At 42.5% G+C, this 21,909-nt stretch overlaps 1 protein-coding gene across 10 annotated transcripts in view; it reads left to right on the plus strand.

Annotated features, from left to right (window-relative positions):
* The window catches only part of TENM2 (teneurin transmembrane protein 2), a 1,186,617-nt gene that overhangs the window by 901,295 nt on the left and 263,413 nt on the right, over nt 1-21,909 (plus strand). For all 10 annotated transcript variants that reach the window (XM_054488238.2, XM_054488240.2, XM_063665336.1 and 7 more), the window contains one exon: nt 15,340-15,578. In XM_054488238.2, coding sequence (XP_054344213.1) covers nt 15,340-15,578 — 239 coding nt within the window. The remainder of the gene's footprint in view (nt 1-15,339; nt 15,579-21,909) is intronic.

Here is a 21,909-nt window from a genome sequence, read left to right on the forward strand (position 1 = left end):
TTCATTAACAGTTTTCAAAAACAGGCTCAGGATATGGATAGAATGCAGAGAGACTGGCATAATGCTTACTGTCAACCAGAATTTGAGCTTCCTGAAGAGTTCAATGTTGATTATCATTTTCTACATTTAGAAAACAGAGGTTTCTCAAAAAGTTAACCATTTTATTACCATATCATATAGTTGGGATGTTTGTCCTCTCCATGTCCCGTGTTGGAGTGTGATCCCCAATGTTGGAGGTGGGCCCTGGTGGGAGGTGTTTGAGTCATGGGGGTGGATCTCTCATGATCAACTTGCTGCCTTCCTCCCGGTAATGAATGAGTTTTCGCTCTATTAGTTCCTGCGAGATCTGATCATTTAAAAAGAGCCTGGTACCTCCTGCTCTCTTTCTTCCTCTCTTGCCATCTGATGCCAGCTCCCCTTCCCCTCTGCCATGATTGGAAGCTTCCTGAGGTCCTTACCAGAAGCATATGCTGATGCATTGCTTCTTTTACAGCCTGCAGAATCAGGAGCCAAATAAACACCTTTTCTTTGTAAATTACCTAGTCTCAGGGACTCCTTAATAGTAACACAAAGTGTACTGAGGCACCCCTATGATGCAGCAATTCCTCTCCTAGGGAGATCCCCCAAAGCTTTCAAAGCAGGTGCTCAAACAGACATTTTCACACCAGTGTTTGTAGCAGTACTATTTACGATAGTCAAAATGTGGAAACAACCCAAACGTTCATCAATGGATGAATGAATAAAGAAAAAGTGTACACACACACACACACACACACACTCACTCACTCACACAAAAGGAAATAGTATTCCACTATAAAAGGAATGAAGTACTGATACATGCTACAATGGGGATAACTTGAAAACATTATGCTAAGTGAAAAGAAGCCAGACACAAAAGGTCACATATTGTATGAGTCCATTTATATGACATATCCAGAATAGGCAAATCCATAGAGACAGAAACCAAATTAGTGGTTGCCAGGAGCTGGGAGTGAGAGAGTGAAGGAATGGCAAGTTACTGTTTAATAGATTTTGGGGGGAATTTGAGGTTTTTTTGGGGGTGATGAAAATGTTTTGGAACTCAAATAGAGGCAGAATTTAAACATTGTGAATGCTCTAAATGCCACTGAATTGTGCAATTAGAAATAGTTAATTTTGTATCATGTGAATTTTACCTCAACTTTTAAAAATTAATTAATTAATTAGAGAAAACAGCCAGAGGATCAGCGTGTCACCCTCTGTATAAAACGTCTACTCAAGGGAGAGACAACAAGATAGTTAGGCTAGAGAACCAGTCTCTTGCTCCGGTCTTCTCCTAGAAAGGTGCCAGGAAAAAAAATGTCTGTTCTCAAAACATTCCTTGAAAAGGTTAACCTTAAAGTCACAACACAAAATACCCAGTACATGTGATCTGATTAATAGTGGTAAATGGATCTGAGTGTGTAATATGTTGACATCTGAAAGACCGTCAACATGATCCCCATTCAACATCAGGGTAAATGCAACTCTTCAGACAGACGTCTTGAAGCACCAAAGATAAGGAAATAAAAAAAGGTGCATCGGGCAGGATTCCTTTGTTACACAGGTAGAGGAAAAAGAGAATGCTAAATGGATTCTTCTCTAGGTGGAGGAGGATCAACATAGGATTTTTCCAAGATTAAAACCATTCTATCATATTCTATTAAAAGTGATTTGGAAGAGAAAAATGCACCATGAAATCCTCATGTTTGCAGAGATACCAAGCCTAGGAAGATAAACTGCTCTGTAGGTGGGCAGAGAGGTGACAGAGAAGGATCATGTACATTTACCAAAAATTCTTCTATACTTATAGGAAGATTCTCTCTGAGGTCCCACTTACAAACTGGGAACTGGCCAGGTGATTCGTGTGAAGTAATGCTTGAAGATATACATCCACTGGGTTACTGTGGGAAGAAGGAAGGGGATAGGGCTGCAAAATACACAGCATCCCTATAGAAACTCTTAGAAATTAATCAAAAATGCATTATCCCACGATTTTCCGAAATCATTAGGTATCTACAGTGGGAATAATCATGACTACAGCTGATATCCCTCAAGAATGACAGAAAACTTGAGGAGAATTCCAATCTAAAAGATCAATAAAATGAAGAGGCTCTCACAAAACACACCAAAGTGCTCCTTCGAATAGAAAGAAGAAGACTTCACAACGGATTTTAAAAAATAACCATGTGTAGGAATAATATGAACATGATTTTGTTTATCGAAATCTTGAAAACCAGAGTGACAGGGGATTCCTTGAAAAGGACACTACCGGGAAAATAAATAAAAGTGTTGCGTCTGAGAGCAGAGAGAAACTTTTTACATTCATCACCTCCTACAGGCAGTGTAAGATGATCTTTCAAGATCTTTTCAAGCTCTATATTGGTTCATGCCTTTATTTATTAAATAAAAATTGTTGGAACACCAAACATGGGCTGGGCATTCTTCCAGGGGCTGGAGATAACAATGGTGAGGAAGAAGATGAAATCCTGGCCCTCCTGGAATGTGCATGCCATTGGGAAAGGCATGTGACAAACAAGGAATGAAGGAGATAGCTGCCCAAGGTGATGCATGTTAAATGAGATATCTCAATGCAGGGTGAGGGAAATGGGCCTTTGTATTCCACCCCCATCTCTGGATGTTGACTGTTCTCAGCTGTAACCTTGGACAAGGTAGGAGGTAAGATGCTAGGATGGGAAAGGCTGATCAAGAAAGCCTTTCTGAGGAGGTGAGTTTTGAGGAGAGACTTGAAAGACCTGAGAAAGAGGAGCCATGCAATGAGAAGAGAGAAGGAGAGGAGGAGAGAAGTTTCCAGACTGAGGGAAACACAGTGTGACTACCTGGACATGGGGAGGAGCTTGGCCTCTTTAAGGAACAGCAAAGAGGATGGCAGGTGCCTTGGGAGCAGAGCACGGAGAGGTTAGGAAGAGATGGCCTCGACCATCACAAGACGCCTTATAGGCCACGATGCGGAGCAGGATAACTTCCAAGTGTAAAGGAATGGGAAGATTTGAAATATGTTTTGATTTATGTTTGTAGGAAATGACTGACTCCTGTCGGGAGAAGGGGTATAACGGGCAAAGTGGAAAGAGGGAGGCCTCTTGAAAGATTGCTGTGTGCAGCAGGCCAGGCACAAGGTGATGTAGAGGTGTGAGTGGTAAGAAAAGGATGGGGATGTGTTGGAGGCAAAGAGGAAATCAACTGATGATGGATTGGGTGTGAGAGAAGGACAGGAACCATGGTGAAGCCTAGTGAGGTAGATGGCATGGTGCCCACCCAGATGTCACCCTTCAGGACTGGAGCAGGTGTCCTTCCAGTTGCTGGTAATGTTGGCAGCCAACAGAGCTCAGCCAAGTCCCTCCCTGAGATTGGCCTTCAGCAGAGGAGAGCCACCTCTTCCAAGGACCTCCTCTGGGAATAGCCCACATCCAGTGACTGGTCAGAGTAAGGATATGAAGGCCCAGCCTCCTTTGCCCCAATTGGAACAACTCAGCAGAGCCATCCCTGCTCCAGAGCTTTCCATGGAATCGCCATAGGCCCCTCTGCAACAGCATCACAATTCAGCTCCCCACCATCCCCACCCAGGGCAGTCTGCTTCCTTCAGTCTCTCACACATGGTCTTCCCAAGAGCACTTTCTAATACACTTCCTGCATGCAATACATTCCCGTTCGTGGGGATGGCTCCTGCACAACTGGAGAAGTGATGACATCTGTAACTGATATGGGTGAAGCCTGGAAGAGAAGAGAAATTTGGAGTGGAAATCAAAAGTTGTGTTTTGGTCATGCTAAACTTGAGATGCCTAACTATATCCAAATGTAGATAGGGTAATAGGTGTAATATTGTGGGCTGGCTAGAATATTCTGGACAAAAATCAAAACCCTCAAGGCAGAGGTAAAAGAAGACAGCTGAGCTCTTTCATCACAAAGGCCTGGGCTGAATTCCCCATGAGTCTCTCCTACCCTAGTAATTTTTCAGATAGAATGCTCCTAAATGTGCTTTGTTAACTCAAAGAGATGGCATAGTTAGAACCCTTTGTACTTGGTCTAAAATCCAGATCCCCTTGGCCGGGCGTGGTGGCTCATGCCTTTAATGCCAGCACTTTGGGACGGCAGATCACTTAAGGTCAGGAATTCAAGACCAGCTTGGCCAACATGGCAAAACCTCGTCTCTACTAAAAATACAAAAATTAGGCAGGCGTGGTGGCATGCACCTGTAATCCCAGCTACTGGGGAGGCTGAGGCAGGAGAATTGCTTGAACCTGGGAGGCAGAGGTTGCCATGAGCTGACATCACACCACTGCACTCTGGCCTGGGCAACAAGAGTGAAGCTCTGTTTCAGACAAAAAAAAAAAAAAAAAAAAAAAAAAATCCAGATCCCATGCTTTCAAGCCATGGTTACTGGCTACCTCTTCTTCCTGTCACTGGCCCGGAACACAATGCCCTTCTTTCACATCCTCAAAAATTCCATCTTTCCCACCCCAGGGACTTTGCACATGCTGCTCCTTCTGCCTGGGATGCTCTTTTTTACCATTCGTCATATGGTCAGTTACTTCTTATCCTCAGACTTCTCCTCAATCCCATGGTGCTTCTGACATTTTGAAAGTATTTCATGTATTTATTGTTTACCTGGATGTGAGTTCTGTTTATTTGTTCTGTCTCTCCAATTGGAAATTTCCTATAAGGATAAGGATTTATTCATCAATGCATCCAAGCATCTAGCACCATGTAATATATATTCCATGCTCAATAAATACTAGCTGGGCAGTGATTTCATATTTGAGATATTGTGTTCATTGCAGAGGTGGAGGCAATGCAGTACATACATGTATTAAACACTTCCTGTGGGCCCGCTTCTGTGCTCTCAGATTGTATTCATGTTCTCTTTCAGCCCTTCCAATAGTTCTGGGATGTAAATGTTGCTATTGTCTCTATTTTTTTAGAGGAGGCATCCGAGGACCAGGGAGAATACCTAGCTTTCCCCACATCATGCAGCTCCTGGAGGAGTTGAGATTTGAGTCCAGGTGTACCTGGCTCCAAGCCCGTTCATTTTCCCCTCTACCATAATTAGTGAATTCCTTCAGCAGACTTTTTGAGCACCTACTATGAACAGAGAAGGATACCAGAAAGCAAAAGAGAGGGAGCCTGACTTTGTAATTTGACTTAAGAAACAAGACAAAAACAAATGTAATCACATGAAGCAGAATAACCTAGAGGGTCCTTCCAGCTTGAATACAGTCTAACTGTCTGAATGGTCCAGACACTAAATGCAATGGGAGAAATTATCCTGCTCCTTGGCTGTGTCTGAGGGTGTGCATTTTTTCTTCATCTACCTCTAGCTGCTGGTGAACACAAATTTAAGTCCATTCGAAATGGCTGTCTGGACACTCCCATATGATAGTGCATAGCGAATTCAAGGTCAAATCTGAAGTCAAAGTCAGACGTCTTTGTTTTTCTTCCCCTACTATATCAAGACTCTTACCAATTAACTTGAAAAAAGTCACCAAGTTAACAACTCCAGAGGGGGAAAAAGAGGGAAAAAAAAAAAGACTCTTCATCTCATCCAAAGACTCTGAAACGGATTTGCTCACAAAACACCAGGTTTCATTAGTGACCTCGAGAGACCTTGCCTGTCACACTGAGCAGTGTATCATTTCATGGAGGAAAAAAAAAGTTTTACCATGAAAAATGCTATGTTATATCACAGTGTGACACTATTTAAATATCAAGAGTCGAAGCTTCTATTTAGAAAACGGAAGGCAATAAATTGAGTTGCTAATTATTCCAGCTGTGAATATTTTTGGTACGGCTGCAAATTTTGAAGAGGGCAAAATAGAGGATTTTCCTGTTGTTCACGGCATATGCAAATGTAGTGGCGGTCCCCTATGAGCCGAAAGGTTCAGGGATGAGAAACCTTGAAAGCCTATTTTTTTCCTGAATCAAACGGGCTTGAGTCGAAGCTTAGGGAACTATGATATAAAATGGACTTTTGACTGCACTAATTGGGTTATTGGCTTCTTGTTTTTCAAACCTGAGAAGTAACAATTTTAAAAATTTTAAGTCCTATTTTAAAGGAAACAATTCACTTCTCAACCTAAGCATAAATTCTCAACTGGAAGAAGAGAAGAAGCACATTAGTAACATCCCTAGTCCCTTCTCTTCCTAGGGGACAGTGAGTGGAGGTGCCTGAAATTCTCCAGTCACCAGGCTAATTAGAACAACTCATTCATTCAACACATATTTTAAATCAGCTGGGCACTGTGCTCGGTCAAGGAGATTTAGTAATGGCTAAAATATACTATACATGGCTCCTGCCCTCAAGCCATTAATATCCGCATTTATTGACCATTCACTGGATGTCAATCTCAATGCTAAGCATTTCACAAATAAACTCACCCAATCCCCCTAACAAGACCAAGAAGTAGCTACTATCATTCTCAGCCTCCTAGCAAGGTTAAGTAACTTGCCCAAGACCACACAGTGATAAATATAGAAGCCAGGATGCAAACCCTAGTTGTCTCAGTCTAGAATTTGCAGACTTAAAACTGCCTTCTAGGTACCATCCTATTGGATTTCTTAAATAATTAAATGAATAATAATCATGATGATGACAATAAAGAAATATTTCTATGTAGAAAAAGAAGGCTGACTACAAACATCAGATGTTTACCAGTCTATCTCTAAAGTACAGGAGATGTTTACTTTCTATTTTTAAAATTTATATACTTGACCCAGTGTGCAGTGGCTCACGCCTGTAATTCTAGCACTTTGGGAGACTGAGGATGGTGGATCACGAGGTCAGGGGTTTGAGACCAGCCTAGCCAACATGGTGAAACCTCGTCTCTACTAAAAATACAAAAATTAGCCTGGCGTGGTGGCACATGCTTGTAATCCCAGCTACTTGGGAGGCTGAGGCACGAGACTCACTTGAACTGGGAGGTGGAGGTTGCAGTGAGTGGAGATCAAGCCACTGCACTCCAGCCTGGACAACAAAGCAAGACTTTGTCTTAGGGGGAAAAAAAATTATATGCTTGTTTTTTTTGTAATGTGTACATGTTATATTTGCAAACAGGAAAATAAAGACAGAAAGCTTAAGCGATCACCTAGTTTTGCTACTCAAGTAGGGCTCAGTGGTGCAGTATCCATCATTTTTCTCATTATCTCTTTTTTCACCTCATCCTCTATGCTTCTCTCCTTCTGTTTTTGCTTTCTCTCCACGTTCCATGTCTCTGTCTCTGTCTCTGTCTGTCTCAGGGCCCTGCCCCTTGAATTTTGCCTCAACCAGCACCATTCCTTTTCATATTGGAGAGTATATTAATGGTGCCAGAAAGGGTGGTGGTCATTTAACCTCTCTCCAGCTAAATGTTTTATTATAACTCCTGAAAACCTAATTACAGTAACTTTACATGCTACAGTACCCTTTATGGGCTGCCTCTTTATTAAACTTACTCTTTTAGAGACAATAAACCTGATGCTTCAAAGGGCATGGCCAGAACCAGTGAAATGTAATGAAATCTGGAGTTTTCTAGTGCACACTTGATCTCCCTCACTGAGCACCACGCCCCCATTCCTGGGGTGTTTGTGCTTCTATCCTTCCCCTGGCTTTTAATCAAATTTCAGACACTGCATGTAGGATAGTCAGAATATTTTAGGGATTAATGGGCTGTGTATCAATGTTTTCATCCGCTCCTCTGAATACCCATGAGTTTATTTACTGGGGAGGTCAATTTTCTCGGTAGAACAACAGTCGACACCTGGTTTCCCTGATAACCAGAGTTGCTTTTTTGCACACAGCGCTATGTTGAGACCATTTAAGACTTTTGCTGTATTTCAAAAACATTTGCTGCCGCAGACTTCGTGAGCAAAGAACAGCATGTCGGTCTGCTCTGTTAGTCATTAGTTGTCCTGGTTAGCTGAGTGGTACACTGTGATGACATCATGGGATACGGGGTGAGAGAGAGAGAGGAAGAGAGAAACAGGAAAAAAGGCATCGACCTCTGGAGTTGAGGCAGCACAATTATTTGTATAGTACATTTCTGTTTCACAGCCCTGCTAGGATTTTCCCCTGGGAATAAAGCCAAAACAACAGAAAATAGGGGGATCCCCCTGGTTGCAAGCTGCAAAATGGTACTTGGTGTTAAGGAATTTTATGTATTTGTTTGTTTGTTTCTTTGGTGGGATTTAAGGTTAATGACTAAGTTTACTTGTGATTGACTCAGAGAAAAGGGAAAAACAAGAAAAAGAAAAGAAATCTTTTGTTGGAGCCTCAGGTAGCTTAGCCAGCCTCCGCTTCTCAAAGCTACCACTCTAGATTAGTCAAGCTCCTTCTGTATCATAAGAATAAAATAAAAATTCGCAGCCTTTTGAATTGGTGGGGGCTCTTGTTGCATGGATGTTATGCATGAGGTTTTTTGGTTTGTTAGGTTTCTTTTTAAAATCTTTCATGGTTGTTTAATCAGAGACAATGCATGCCCTTAATTATCTAAGCCAATTTGAAGCAGAAGCCTGGTTAACCAAGATTCTGCCTGAAATCCATGTCTTTGCTGTCATGTAAAGCATATGGGAGAATGGCTGTTCAGCTTTTAGGTATGCTCCTCAGTTTTTATTAAATGGCTTTGTTTTCACATGAGGAAAAGTGATGACATTTACCAAAAAGGTTGATAGTTTAGGGTGAAGTGATGATCCCTGTATTCTTAAGAAGTCACAGGAATACAGGACACAGAGCTGAGAACGCAGAACCTTTGCATTACTATTCCATCCCAAGCCCCTAACCTGTGCCTGACAGAATGCTGGGTGCTGTGACCAAAGCTCCCATCCCCCGCATGACATGACTGGGAAGGAAAGAAGTGTGTGAGCTCCTCTTTTATTTTTTGTAAGACATCAAGGACTGGTTTTCTCTATCTCTTAGAGTGTTAGCGAACTCCAAGGATGGCACTTTGGGGGCCCCTCATTTGCCTTTCCTTTCGGAGGCACAGTGGCCAATTCTGAGAGCAATTGAGTTGTGCTTGAAAAAATGTCAAGTGCATTTGGAAACTACACATTTTTGCTGACGCCTGGAGTCCCAAGCTGAGCTACTTGCGTGACCGACCGCTGGGAAGAAGTTCAGTTGGGGCATCGCAAAGGATTCAGCTGAACACACTGAGAAGGCCCCTGAAGGGGAGAAGCTGTCTTAATAGCTGGTTCAGGGAAAAATCAGGAGAAGTCCCCTAAGCCCTCTTGGTCCTCCCTGTGACCATCTGGCCAAACCATTACCTTGTGGGTCTTGCTTCATTTTATTTGATTTTCCAGCAGCATGTGACTGAAATTCTTGGGTGAATCAAAGCTTGCGTTTTTTTCAACTTTTTGTTATGAAAAATTTCAAACATACAGAAAACTTGGAAGAATAGTACCAAGTAAGAATAACCACCCGGTTTCAACGATTGCTATCATTTTGCCACATTTGCCTTATCTGTTTTTATAGAGCTTGAGAGATGAGATCTTTTTGCTGAATCTTTTGAAAGGAAGTTGCAGACTTCATGAAACTTCACCTAAAGACGTCCACATCCAAAGCTTACATTAAAAAATATGTATCTACTAACAATCTGGTGTGTCCTCTGCAAGTAAGATGCATTTGGAAGGGCATAAAAATGATTCAGGTAGAATTTCTTAAATGTTAATGTACACTAGAATCAGCTAGGGAGCTTCTTTGCTTCCTTTTTTTTTAAGATGGAGTTTCCTTCTTGTTGCCCAGGCTGGAGCGCAATGGCACAGTCTCAGCTCACTGTAACCTCTGCCTCCTGGGTTCAAGTAATTCTCCTGCCTCTGCCTCCCAAGTAGGTGGGATTACAGGTGCCCGCCACCACACCTGGCTACTGTTTTTGTATTTTTAATAGAGATGGGGTTTCACCATGTTGGTCAGGCTGGTCTCGAACCCCTGACCTCAAATGATTCGCCTGCCTCGGCCTCCCAAAGTGCTGGGATTACAGGCATGAGCCACCATGCCCGGCCACTAGGGAGCTTCTTAATCGATGTACTCCCAGACTCCACCCCATACCTGGATAGGGCCCAGGATTTTGTACAGTTTTTGACACTGAGTGCTGCATTAAAAACGGTACAAATTCTGGGACCAGGCGATCACTTGAGTGCTGTGTTAAAAACAGTACAAATTCCAGGTATTTATGGGACACAGTCTGAAGATCACTTCTATCGAATCTTTCTCTTTTTGTTTGCTGAATTTAATCTTCTAAAGATTAGTGACACCAGGGTGTAACTGTATCATGGGAGAAATAGGATTCTACTTATCGTTGGTTTTTTGTTTAATCATTTTAAACCCCAGAGACTAGAAGGAAGGGAGGTGATAACTAAATGGGTTTCTTTCAGCTGCGATCATCACAGACACCACAGTGCCAATGAGCGGCCCGAGAGATACATCCTGCGAGGGTTTATGCAGTGCTGAAAAGTATGCAGGTTGTTTTTTCTGTGGAGGGATCTGGCCTTCCATGTGTAAATATAGACTCTTGCCTGCATGTACATATGCAAACTTGTAAATCTGTTTGGCAAACAGGCATCAACACGGCAGGAGGAGCCTATTTTAAAATTAAAAATGTTCACAGCACTATTCTTTTAGCATTCATTATTTTGGTCTTGGAAAAGGTTGTAAGTTATTTATTTAACAACGATTTGTTGAGTTCCCCCACTGTAAGCCAGGCTCTATTTTAGGTGACAGGATACAGCATGAACAAAATAATTATTTTAAACTTTATTGAAATTCAGTTCTAACGATAGGGACAGACAATAAATAATATGCAAATATACATATGCATTTAATGAAGAAAAATCAGGCAGTTATGACAGGGCAGATAGTAACAGAAATTGAAGGGGCCCAGGAAGATCTCTCTGAAAAAGTGCTATGAGAGCAGAGATTGAAGGAACAAGTTGTGCAGATATTTCCAGGCAGAAGGAACAGTAAGTGCAAAGGCCCGGAGGCAAGAAGATGTGATATGATGGGCAATAGCAAAAGGACAATATGATGGATGGAGTGAGGGAGGACGACAGTGGTGGAAGCTTCAGTGGGAGAGGTAGCCAGGGGGCAGATCATGCAGAGAGTTGAAGGCCATGAGAAAGACACCTGATTTTATTCTTAATGTTATTAGAAGGCTTTGTCAGGGAGAAAGCGTGCTTTGTTTGATGACATGTGACCTAAGCTGACTTTATTTTTAGAAGAAAGTGTAGAAAATGGACTAAATTGTCAAGGGAACATTTTTAGGATTTCACGAAGCAGTGCCATATGCAAGATATAATCATATCCTTCTATTTTTCTTATAAATGAGTATATTGAAAATAACATTAAAGCCAATTTAAACTTCTTAATCTTCACCGTGTTGCTCTCATGTTGCTAAAACATTTCTATTTTCAAGTTATTTATTCTGTCCACAAATATGACTGATGTCCAGGCACTAATGTTTCGACTCTGGAGATAACAGGAGTAAGGAATATCTACCAGTTCAAGTGTCCAGGAGTTCACATTCTGGTTGGGGATAGACACATTTAAAATAATTATATAGAGAGAGAGATTAATAACACCAGGATATAACTGTATCATGGGAGAAATAAGATTCTATTTATAAATAGAATCTGGATAGATAGAAGATAGATAGATAGATAGATAATAGATAATAGATAGGTAATAGATAGATAGATAGATAGATAGATAGTTTTGTGAGTGCACAAAGTGAAGCGGGCCATGTTAGAACAGATTCCCCAGGTAGGTGGTTGGAAGGTGGATAGGAGTTAGCTAGGATGGGTTAGGTGGGACAGAGAAGAAAAAGCCATTTGATTCAATTGAACGGGCTTGTTAAGAGAAATTGTGTCTTTTTGTGTGCCTGAAGCGTGAGTACATAGGAGCTGGGAGCGCTGATTAGAAACAAGGGTCAAAAAATGGGTAGAGAGCCACGGTTCCATGTTGTAGAGAGCCTGGTTCCATGTTGAAACTTAGGTCTCCCCTTTCAGGCATGGAAGGATAACCATGGGTTTGTAAGCCAGAGCACACTGGCATTGTGGCTTGGGAAGGAAAAGGCAGGAAGGCTAAAGGATAGGGTTGGTGGGTGAGGTTTTCAGAAATAGAATTGATGGGATTCGTTAAGCTATTGGATGAGGAAAGGCAAGGGAAAAGGAGGAAGTTCCTTGGGTAACTGGGAGTAAAGGAAGTCCAGGAGGGGTGGAGTTGGGCGTGTAAAGGAATGTAGTCTGAGTTTGGTTGTGACTTGTTCAAGACAGCTGTGAAATGTAGAAGACAAGCTGCCCAATGCACAACGGGATGTGGGTCAGGAGCTAAGGAGTCATGAGCTAGATAGAAATGGAGCTTTGGAGACTCCAGACGCATCAGTGGTGGCTGAAGCCCTAGAAATTGGCAAGATCACTGAGGATGCGAGAACTGGAGTTCAAATGTTTTCACCATTAGTGACTCCTTACAATGCCTTTACGTTCCTTTGTTTTCATTTGATTTCCTATTTTCACTACTCACTCTGGGTGAATCGTTTAAGAAATAAATTTGAAGGAGTCCTAAGTCAAATTCCGAGTTTTCTCTGTCACCCCGGCTTTCTGCTGTGGATATGTTCCAGCGTTGTTATAAGGCAGCGGACTATTATTTAGTGACTTAGAGAACTCTTCAGGTGTTTGTTCAACATTTGCCAAGCTTTAAATTAAAATCTGCATTTCAGGCTCCTTATGTAGCTCTGAAGAATTCATAATAAAAGCTACTCACATGGGCTGACACTTACTATGGGACACAACTTGGTTAAGTGCTTTTGCTACGTAATCCTGCATGATATTGTAGGATTAGTGATGCTTTTCCTACACAGTGTTACAATCCTTACAGCAAGCAGTTATGAGGTACCTATACTCTTATTACCTCTGTTTTACAAATGAGGAGATGGAGGTTCTCAAAAGCAGTGTCAGGTACTTGTCGGAAATGGCACAACCAGGACTACCAAGGTCTGTCTTGTGCTACAATGCTGTCATGAACACCATGCCTACTGCCTCCTCTTCCAAAACACCATTTTAAAATGGAGCATTAAAAGAGAGCCATTGGACAAGGAGTCCAAAGCCTTATTTATGGAATCAAACTTCTAGGCTTTACTTTAACGTTAGCTATGTTAAATAATTCACTAATCAGATACTCATTTTCTGACATGATTGTCAGTCATACTGGGTTTGTTTGATCTCTGTGAAGGATTAAAATACTTTCAAGGTTTTATTTGGAAGCAGCCAAGATACGAATATTTGTAATGACAGCAATCCTGCCTTAGAAGCCCACTGGGAAAGCCTGCTAGCCCCCAGAGGCAAGGCAGTGTGGTGTAGTAGGTCTGATTAGAGCTTCCAAAGGGTCTAACTGGATGTAAATTAAAAATTTTTTTAAGTCAGGCAGACTGGAGCTTGAGCTCTAATGACCCTGCTTGCCAACTCCGAGCGTCAGTTTTCTCATCTGTAAAACTGAGGTAATAATAGTACCCACCTGGTGGGATTAATGTGAGGTTTAGTTGCAAGTAAAACATTTAGCATTGTAACTGACACATTGTGAGTGGTCAATAAACTAAGTAGCACCTACTGAAGACATCAAGACAAAGGAAATAACTGTAGTAACATTCTGAAACCTTAGAATTGCAGCTGAGTAAAACTGCAAGATAATGAGAGGACTTCATTCATTCATTCACTAAAATCCCCCTCTGCATGTTGGGCTTGATGTGGGTACTGGGAACATAGGACGAACAAGGTACAAAATAAGACATAGTCCGTGGCCTCCAGCTGCTCAGATTCTAGCATTTACTTAACTCCTGCCTTAAGTCCCCACTACACATTTCCTGGAAGACAAGTCATCGTTTTAAACAAGGTCTAGCAAGTCATCACATTTGAAGTCTTAGAAGTGGCATGTATAAGAAAGAATCGTCAGAGAGTTAATGGTCCTTCCTTAAAGTGCCCGTGGAGTGACAGACTCCCCAACCCTGAGGAGGAGCTATATCCTCTTCTACACTGCCTGTTCTACTGTATGGTTCTGCTGTGTGGTTGTCACACCACAGCCCTGGCTAACACGGACACCTTATTCAATTGATAGGCAAAGATGATTCCAAAGAAATAATCATGATCACATGACCTTGGAGAAGGCATCTCAGAACAGGAATCAGGATTTCAGGGGAGGTGAAAACAGAACAACAAGAGTCAGAGACAGTGTAGGGTAAAATGTAAGCACACAGGTTTTATCGAAAGACAGAGCTCTGGGTTTCAGTCCTCAGAAAGTTGCCTGGCTTCTTAAAGCCTGATATCTCCAATCTAAAATGGAGATATTCTGCCATAAAAATGGAATGAAATAATGGCTTTTGCGGCAACTTGGATGGAGCTGGAGGCCATTGTTCTAAGTGAAGTAACTCAGGAACGGAAAACCAAACATCATATGTTCTCACTTATAAGTGGAAGCTAAGCTATGAGGATGCAAAGGCATAAGAATAATATAATAAACTTTGGGGACTTGGAAGGAACGGTGGAGGGGGCGAGGGATAAAAGACTACATATTAGGTGTAGTGGACACTGCTCTGATGACAGGTGGACCAAAATCTCAGAAATCACCACTAAAGAACTTGTTCATGTAATCAAAAAACACCTGTACCCCCAAAACTATTAAAATTTTAAAAAAGAATATATCTGGATTACAGAAAGAAAAAATTAAAAATTTTTAAAAATAATGAAATGGAGATATTAAAATATCTAGTTTGTAAATAGTTGTGACAATACATTTCAAGTACCTTTCAATAGTAGGTATCAAGCTCTACCCATGTTCCTGCAAAGGACATGATCTCATTATTTTCATGGTTGCATAATATTCCACGGTGTATATATACCACATTTTCTTTACCTGGGTGACAAAATAATCTGTACATCAAATGCCAGTGACACGAGTATACCTATATAACAAACCTGCACATGTACCATGAACCCAAAATAAAAGTTTGTTTAAAATAGTGGGTATCTAATATGTGATAACACTTAGCATCCTCAACCTCATCATCTCTGAGGACGTGACAGTCATTCAGTTTCCGTATTCGCTTTGAATGCTTTGCAGGTTGTTGTGGAAGATAACAACTAGATGCATATGTGAAAGGAGCAAATTATGCACATTTATTGAATTAATTTATGTCATCATCGAATGTAATGTTCGCCCCTTCCTCCACTCCAGGGTAAGCTTAGTTAACTAGGATTATGCTAGGACTAGATAGAGCAGAGTGGAAGAAAAATAGCTAAATGTTGCTCTTTGGCTATCCATGACCACTCTGACTCTTTCCCTTTTTCTGGCAGGCACTTCCTCTTCAAGACCTCCTCGGGGAGCACACCCTTGTTTAGCAGCTCTTCCCCGGGATACCCTTTGACCTCAGGAACGGTTTACACGCCCCCGCCCCGCCTGCTGCCCAGGAATACTTTCTCCCGGAAGGCTTTCAAGCTGAAGAAGCCCTCCAAATACTGCAGCTGGAAATGTGCCGCCCTCTCTGCCATCGCCGCGGCCCTCCTCTTGGCTATTTTGCTGGCGTATTTCATAGGTAAGTCAGGGCAGCCTTATTCAGCAACGCTGGGGTGACAACATGGGGGAGAGGCCATGGACTTGTGAATCTAGAGGCCCTCTGATGTCTGTACAGTTTGCTTCTTGGCTCCTGAAAGATGTGATAATGAGTGATGGATGGAGGTGATTTTTTCCCTCCTGAAATCCACTTAAATCTGATGAGTTTCTCCTTCATGTTTCTAAATGACACTCATCAGAAGGGAAATTAAGCATCCTTACTATATCCCTTCTTGGAGATGAGCTGAGACTTTTCTTTCCCGCAAACCTATCCCTCACTCTCGGAGTGGCCTTCTAGCTTTCTCCATCCTTGGATTTTAACCCAGGTCTGTGCTTTGAAATGTATGCAACATTGGTTAACTTCAGCCAAAAACCGAATTGAAGAATAGTGGTTGGCATGCCTGAGAACATCTTGATTCGAGAGAAAGCCAAAGTAGCTAGCTTATTTTCAGAGCTGTGGAACAGAAACAGGACTGACAGGCTGCAGCATCCATCCAGGTCTTTACACAGAATCGAATTAGCCAGACACACTTGGTCTTGCCCATATCCCTTCCACAGCCTCTGTCTTCTCATCCTCAACTCTCTCCTCACCATGGGCAGCTGAATCTGAATCAGGGTCACCTCTCCTGGCAACTGGGCTTCTGGTGACTCAGTGTATGACATAGGCGAAGTTGCTGGAGTATCTTTCTCCGCATGCCAAAGGTGTTGGTTTACAGCCATAGGGTGTAGCCGTGTCACCACAGAAAGTGGCAGATGCTGAGCGCCCAGGGGCACGGTGCCACGTGCATAAGAGCTTCTCAGGCTGCACACAAAGCCTGCTCACAGCTCCTGGCCCCAACAAAGAGCCCCAAGGCTGCTGCTCTGTCAGTTAAGCCTGCGAAAGGCAGATCTCCTGGCTTAGGAAGAGGCCATGGTGATGTTTGTTAAAGTTTATTTGAAACACTTGATGGTTCTGGCTTGGTTTCAGGGCAGCTATGAGAGACCTGCCCAGTTTGGCTGTGCCATGTTGCAAAGCAAACCCATAAAACACCAGCTCAATGAAGCTGACTCCAAAACAGTTCCCAACATGTATGCTGAAACCCCTCCCACTTAAGAGAAAAGAAAAGGCAACCCTGGCAGTGTTGGCCTTGCCCCTTCCCTCAACGTAAACCCTCCCTTCTCGCTCAGCACTGGGGGCTCCCACGCTTCCTTCATCCCCAGGCAGCAAGCGTGGTATCTGCCAAAGAAGGAACTGGCCCAGCGCTTCCCAGACCATTCTCCTAAGCTTGCCTGATGGCAAAGGGGCATGACTGTGCACCCCCACAGATCTGGGGCCCTGCCTAAGGCAGACCAATACGAGCCAACGATTGCCACAAATTTTTCAGCTTCTTCCACACCATAGCTATGCTTGTCTTAGTATGGAAAAATAAGCATTTATATTCCTTACCAGTTGCATTTCTCAGGAATGCCCTCCCAAAGTGAGAAAACTGACTCTCCAGGGAAAGGTGCCGTGTTCATCTGGGGCTTTGCAAAAGTGTAGCTTGCACTCTAAACCACAGCTGTACACCGGAACTGAGGCCTGACACCCAAGCACCCCTAATTTCGAGTCATGTCTGCTTCTCACTTACCTCTTGGTGAAGGATGAAGTAATGGATTGACCTGAGAAAGGTGGAAGGATATCTGTTGCCCCGCTGAATCACTTGAGTACATGCTAGTGTGTTGCTAAAGTAGCTTTGTGTGCTTCCGCAGGTGGCTGTTCAGGGGGCTCCGTGGAAGCAAATTGAATGTGCCTTCGGGGTCTTTTCATGATTTGGTTTTGTGTCAGAAACTTCAGAAGGGGTTTCATGTGCTGACTTCTCAGGTTTAATGTTCTGCGGGGCCAGTGAGCACCACGGGGAGCCCAGATACAGAAACTGAGGTACTGCCTGCCTCTGCCAATAGCGTCCCAGTGCGCCTTCTACTCTACTTGCAGGAGAGAGAGAGATGGCTACTGCCTGATTTATGGGGCCTGATAGTTAAAGTAGAATAGCTTTCTGTAAGGGCAATCATATACGTGGGAAACCAACCGTATAGTGAGAGTTTAATGTTTTAATCAGGTATGTAACTTGTAAATGATAGATTAGGAAATATGTTTATTTTCAATCTGCAGGCTTCTAGAAGCTGGACCTGCGCATCTTAGCATCGTTTATTAGTTCATAATCCATCATTTCCTATTATGTATTCTTTAGGTAAGATTATGCTTTGACCCTGGAGTATCAAAAAATAGTTTATGACACAAAATGAGTGATATAATGGGCCAATTTACCCTGCAGTGATGGCAGTGAGCATGCAGCTGTAGGGCTACTCTCAGCCACTCTCTCGAGGTGGCCGCAGGTCTGCAAGCGTGGTAAGGGGTCAGGATGTGAAGTGCTGATCTTGGCCCCAGTTATTCCTTTCTCCTTAGCCTTGGCAAACTTGTTTGCCTTCTGGGTCTTGGTTTCCTAGGTACAACATGGGGGCAGGATGGTTATTTACGTGCAGAAACTCAGAAGTATGGTGAGGATTAATTAATGTGTAGAAATCACTTTGAAGATGAAAAGCAGTATATTATTACTTACAAAGCTGCAGGGGCATAAACAGTGCATTGCAAACACAGAGAAAAGTGCCTTTTGGAGAACCAATGATTGTGCCCACCTGGGAAACAAGCCATCAGGGAAGGGCAGAAAGACAACATAAAAACCGAGGCCCTCCTGTTAAGGAGACCGGCGCTTTCAAGGGCTGAGTCCATTCTGGTTCACACATGACTCTGCATTCCACTAGAACATAACAGGTCCTGAAATTGATGCATCAGCCCCAGGACCTTTATGGGCAGGCAGTGGGTTCAGGCCTGCCAGGCACTGTGACAAATAAGTCAAATTATCATCCTTGCATGTTCAAACCTGAAGAAAGAAGACTTTCCAGAAATGAGCAATTTGGAATAGCTCAGCCCCCTGACAAGTTCTTCCATAGATCCAGGCCCGTGGGTGGGTGTAAAAGCAGAATGCCAGCCTTGTGCAAACTAGAAGACCCAGGCCTTTACCAATTTAGCAAAGATGCCCAGTTCCTACCCACACAGCTGGGGTCAGAGAACTTTTATGATATGCTCCTCCGTCAGACCCTCTCTGTGCCAAATGCTCTCAGTGTACAAACATCCTGGAATAAATTACTCTGAAAAGCTGCATAAACCACCAGGGGACCACTTTGTGCATCACTCAGGCCCTGGCACAAACAATTCCTAGAGAATACTGGTTTAGGAGAATTTTTCTGTGAAATGCAAGAGACTTTCCTCTCAGGAAGGTGTCTTTCTTCTTTAGGCAGCTCAGGTACTTTCATTGCTTGCACCACCAGAAGTCCCTAAGTTTCCGAATCATGTAACCAAAGTATTTTATTACCAACCTCACTTATTTTATACCAGATGTGTTGTGTTATCTTGATAGTATGCATAACAATCACTAGTTAGAACCTTCTACCTGTTTAGAACTAGAAGCATTTCCATTTGAAGCACTGTTTGTTTGTTTGTTTGTTTGTTTTTGAGACAGAGCCTCACTCCATTGCCCAGGTGCCCAGGCTGGAGTGCAGTAGCATGATCTCGGCTCACTGCAAACTCTGCCTCCCGGGTTCAAGCGATTCTCGTGCCTCAGCCTCCCAAGTAGCTGAGATTACAGACCTGCACCACAACGCCCGGCGAATTTTTGTGTTTTTAGTAGAGACAGCGTTTTGCCATGTTGGCCAGACTGGTCTCAAACTGCTGGCCGCAAGTCGTCTACCCGCCTCAGCCTCCCAAAGTGCTAGAATTACAGCCATGAGCCACTGCACCCAGCCCATTTGAAGCACTTTTATATAACTATTCAATTTGAATCATATCCCCAGTCGTCAACCAACACTCTAGCAGAAAACGAAATCTGCGTATTACGATCATTTGACAAGCACTGACACCGAGGCCCAGAGAGTCTGAAGTCTCCTGGCCTAGGTAGATAGTTGCAGGGCGAGCACTAGGCCCTTGGTCTCTTGATGTCTCATCGAAGGTCTTTCTCTTCACTTCTTTCTCCTCAAGATTGCAGTTAACCAGTTTCTCACATACTGTATGAAACTGAAATAAATGATCCCGTTGGTAGTATTAACTCACCTTATCTAGCTCTATCCTCTTTAGCAAGGTAGAGTAGAGTAGTTGGTTCCTCCTTTCTGAATCATCTTCTAACACAGTGGATAGAAACTATAGCCGCTCCCCAGTATTATCATTGGTCCTCATATTTCTGCTTTCAAGTTGTCTTGTGTTATAGAGGTCAGAAAACATTTTCTGCAAAAAGTTGGAGACTAAAGATTTTTGATTCATGTCCTACTTAGTGACAACTGGTTAACTCTGCTGTTGTAAGTTAAAAACAGCCATAGACAGTGTGTAAACGAACAGGCATGGCTGTGCACCCACAAAACTTTAATTATGCCCCCTGGTTTTTGACTTTCATGTAATTTTTATGTGTTATGAAATATTATTTTCTTTTAAAAAAATTTCAGCCATTAGAATGTAAACCCATTGTTTAGATTATGTGCCATACAAAAACAGGCGGCAGCCTGGATTTGGTCCACAGGCCATAGTTTGTCAACCCTTGTTTGATTACATTACAGCTTATTTCCTAAGAATACCTTTCAGGCTGTCCACATCTCTATTACAAAAAATTGCTTCCCAACTGGCTAAGAGTCCAACCATATGTCCACTGTCAATGAAGCAGGTGACTGACATTTTCTGATACTGCAACTCCATTTCACAATGAGTAATTGCATCTGACTTTCTGGCCCAAACCAAAAAGTAGAAAAAGCAAGTCACTTTTCTCTTTAAATACTTTCTATAGGATAAATTTTTCCAAGGAAAATTTTAGGAATTTTAGGACACTTCATCCTGAAAGCATAGCTTTTAACTAGACTGCTTGAAACAGTGCTCCAGTCCACGGATAGAGTGGAATTGCCTGGCCATTTTGCCTAGTACTCATTTGTCCTCAATCTTTGATTATCCCAGGTTCCTCTGGAAAATTATCACCTGTTTTTAGAAGTTACTCAGTTTCTGATGCCTTCGTTGTTGAGGTTTTCCAACAGATTGTAATAGTGCTGTGTCATGGAATGACATCATTGCTTTCTTGTCCTAGGTTAACATTGGAATAGATCTAGTTTCCTTAAAAGGCATCAACGTTCTTGCAGGGCTACCCCACATCAAGGAAGAAAGATGCTTCTCATGTGTGACTCTGTTGTTTAACTCCAGATAATCTTAGAAATTCTAAGGCGAGAGTCAACACAAGAGTTCGGCATGACATGGGACTCAGACTGTCACCCCTGAGCTAAAACAATACGCAACATACACTGAGCTTCTGCCAAAGACACTTCACGGGGTTGGGAAGGGAAGGCAGGAGAGAGAAAGATAAGAGCATTTATGTCATCCTAAATTAGTTCTTAGCTCTTCAGATCTCTGCCAAACTAAAATACATATATATATATTAGAAAGTCACCTTGTCTTTTTTCACTACAGTAATTCCTGCCAAATATGAAATACTATGTTTGAAGTTAGCTGCTCAACACTCTGTCTTCTGCCACTCTGACTTTGATCTGGAAAGAACGCGGGCCATCAACATGTCAGGATGTTAAAAGTGTGGTAATTTGGGGTGCTTTCAGTTTCTTTTGAAAACAATGAGAGATTATTTTCTATGGAAACTAAAAGCCTACCATGTGTTTAAAGTTGCTACACTTGAAAATTGATATGTTGAGACTCACGCTGATGAATCTTGCGTTCTCTGCTGCTATTTTGTGTATTCTCATCTCACTGAACAGAGCAGGTTTGGAGAAAACATAAAGAAAATGACAGAAAATGATGAGAATGGTACACTTGCCTGGCATCTTTTGTGGGGGCGCAGACTAGGAAAAATGTCAGCCCTCTCATTCCAACTCGCTGCTCTTTGACTATCTGGAGAGATGGGAAACCTCATCCTCCTGTATGAATTCCAAGTTGTGTACTTACCTCCCACATCTAAAGGGCAAAATGCTAATGATTAAATCTGAACAGTCCAGCAAATAACACTTCCACCCAACTCCCTGGGCCCAGATGGTCAAACTGAGAAAAAGAGAGCTGCCCACAAGTAAGTCAGGGGACCCAGTCATATTATCTATGCCAGTGTTAGTAGCAGACTTCTTATCTAATAGATATGCTAATGTGCTCTTAACCTGATAATAAAGTCCTGTCAGTGCTTACACACTGGTGAGTCTTTGGCAGGGGGACTGCCATTTCATAACTGCACATCTGATTTCAGAGGGCCTGTCAATTTATGGAAAGAAAA

The sequence above is a fragment of the Pongo pygmaeus genome, chromosome 4 (assembly GCF_028885625.2).
Source record: "Pongo pygmaeus isolate AG05252 chromosome 4, NHGRI_mPonPyg2-v2.0_pri, whole genome shotgun sequence".
In the NCBI taxonomy this organism is placed as follows: Eukaryota; Metazoa; Chordata; class Mammalia; order Primates; family Hominidae; genus Pongo; species Pongo pygmaeus.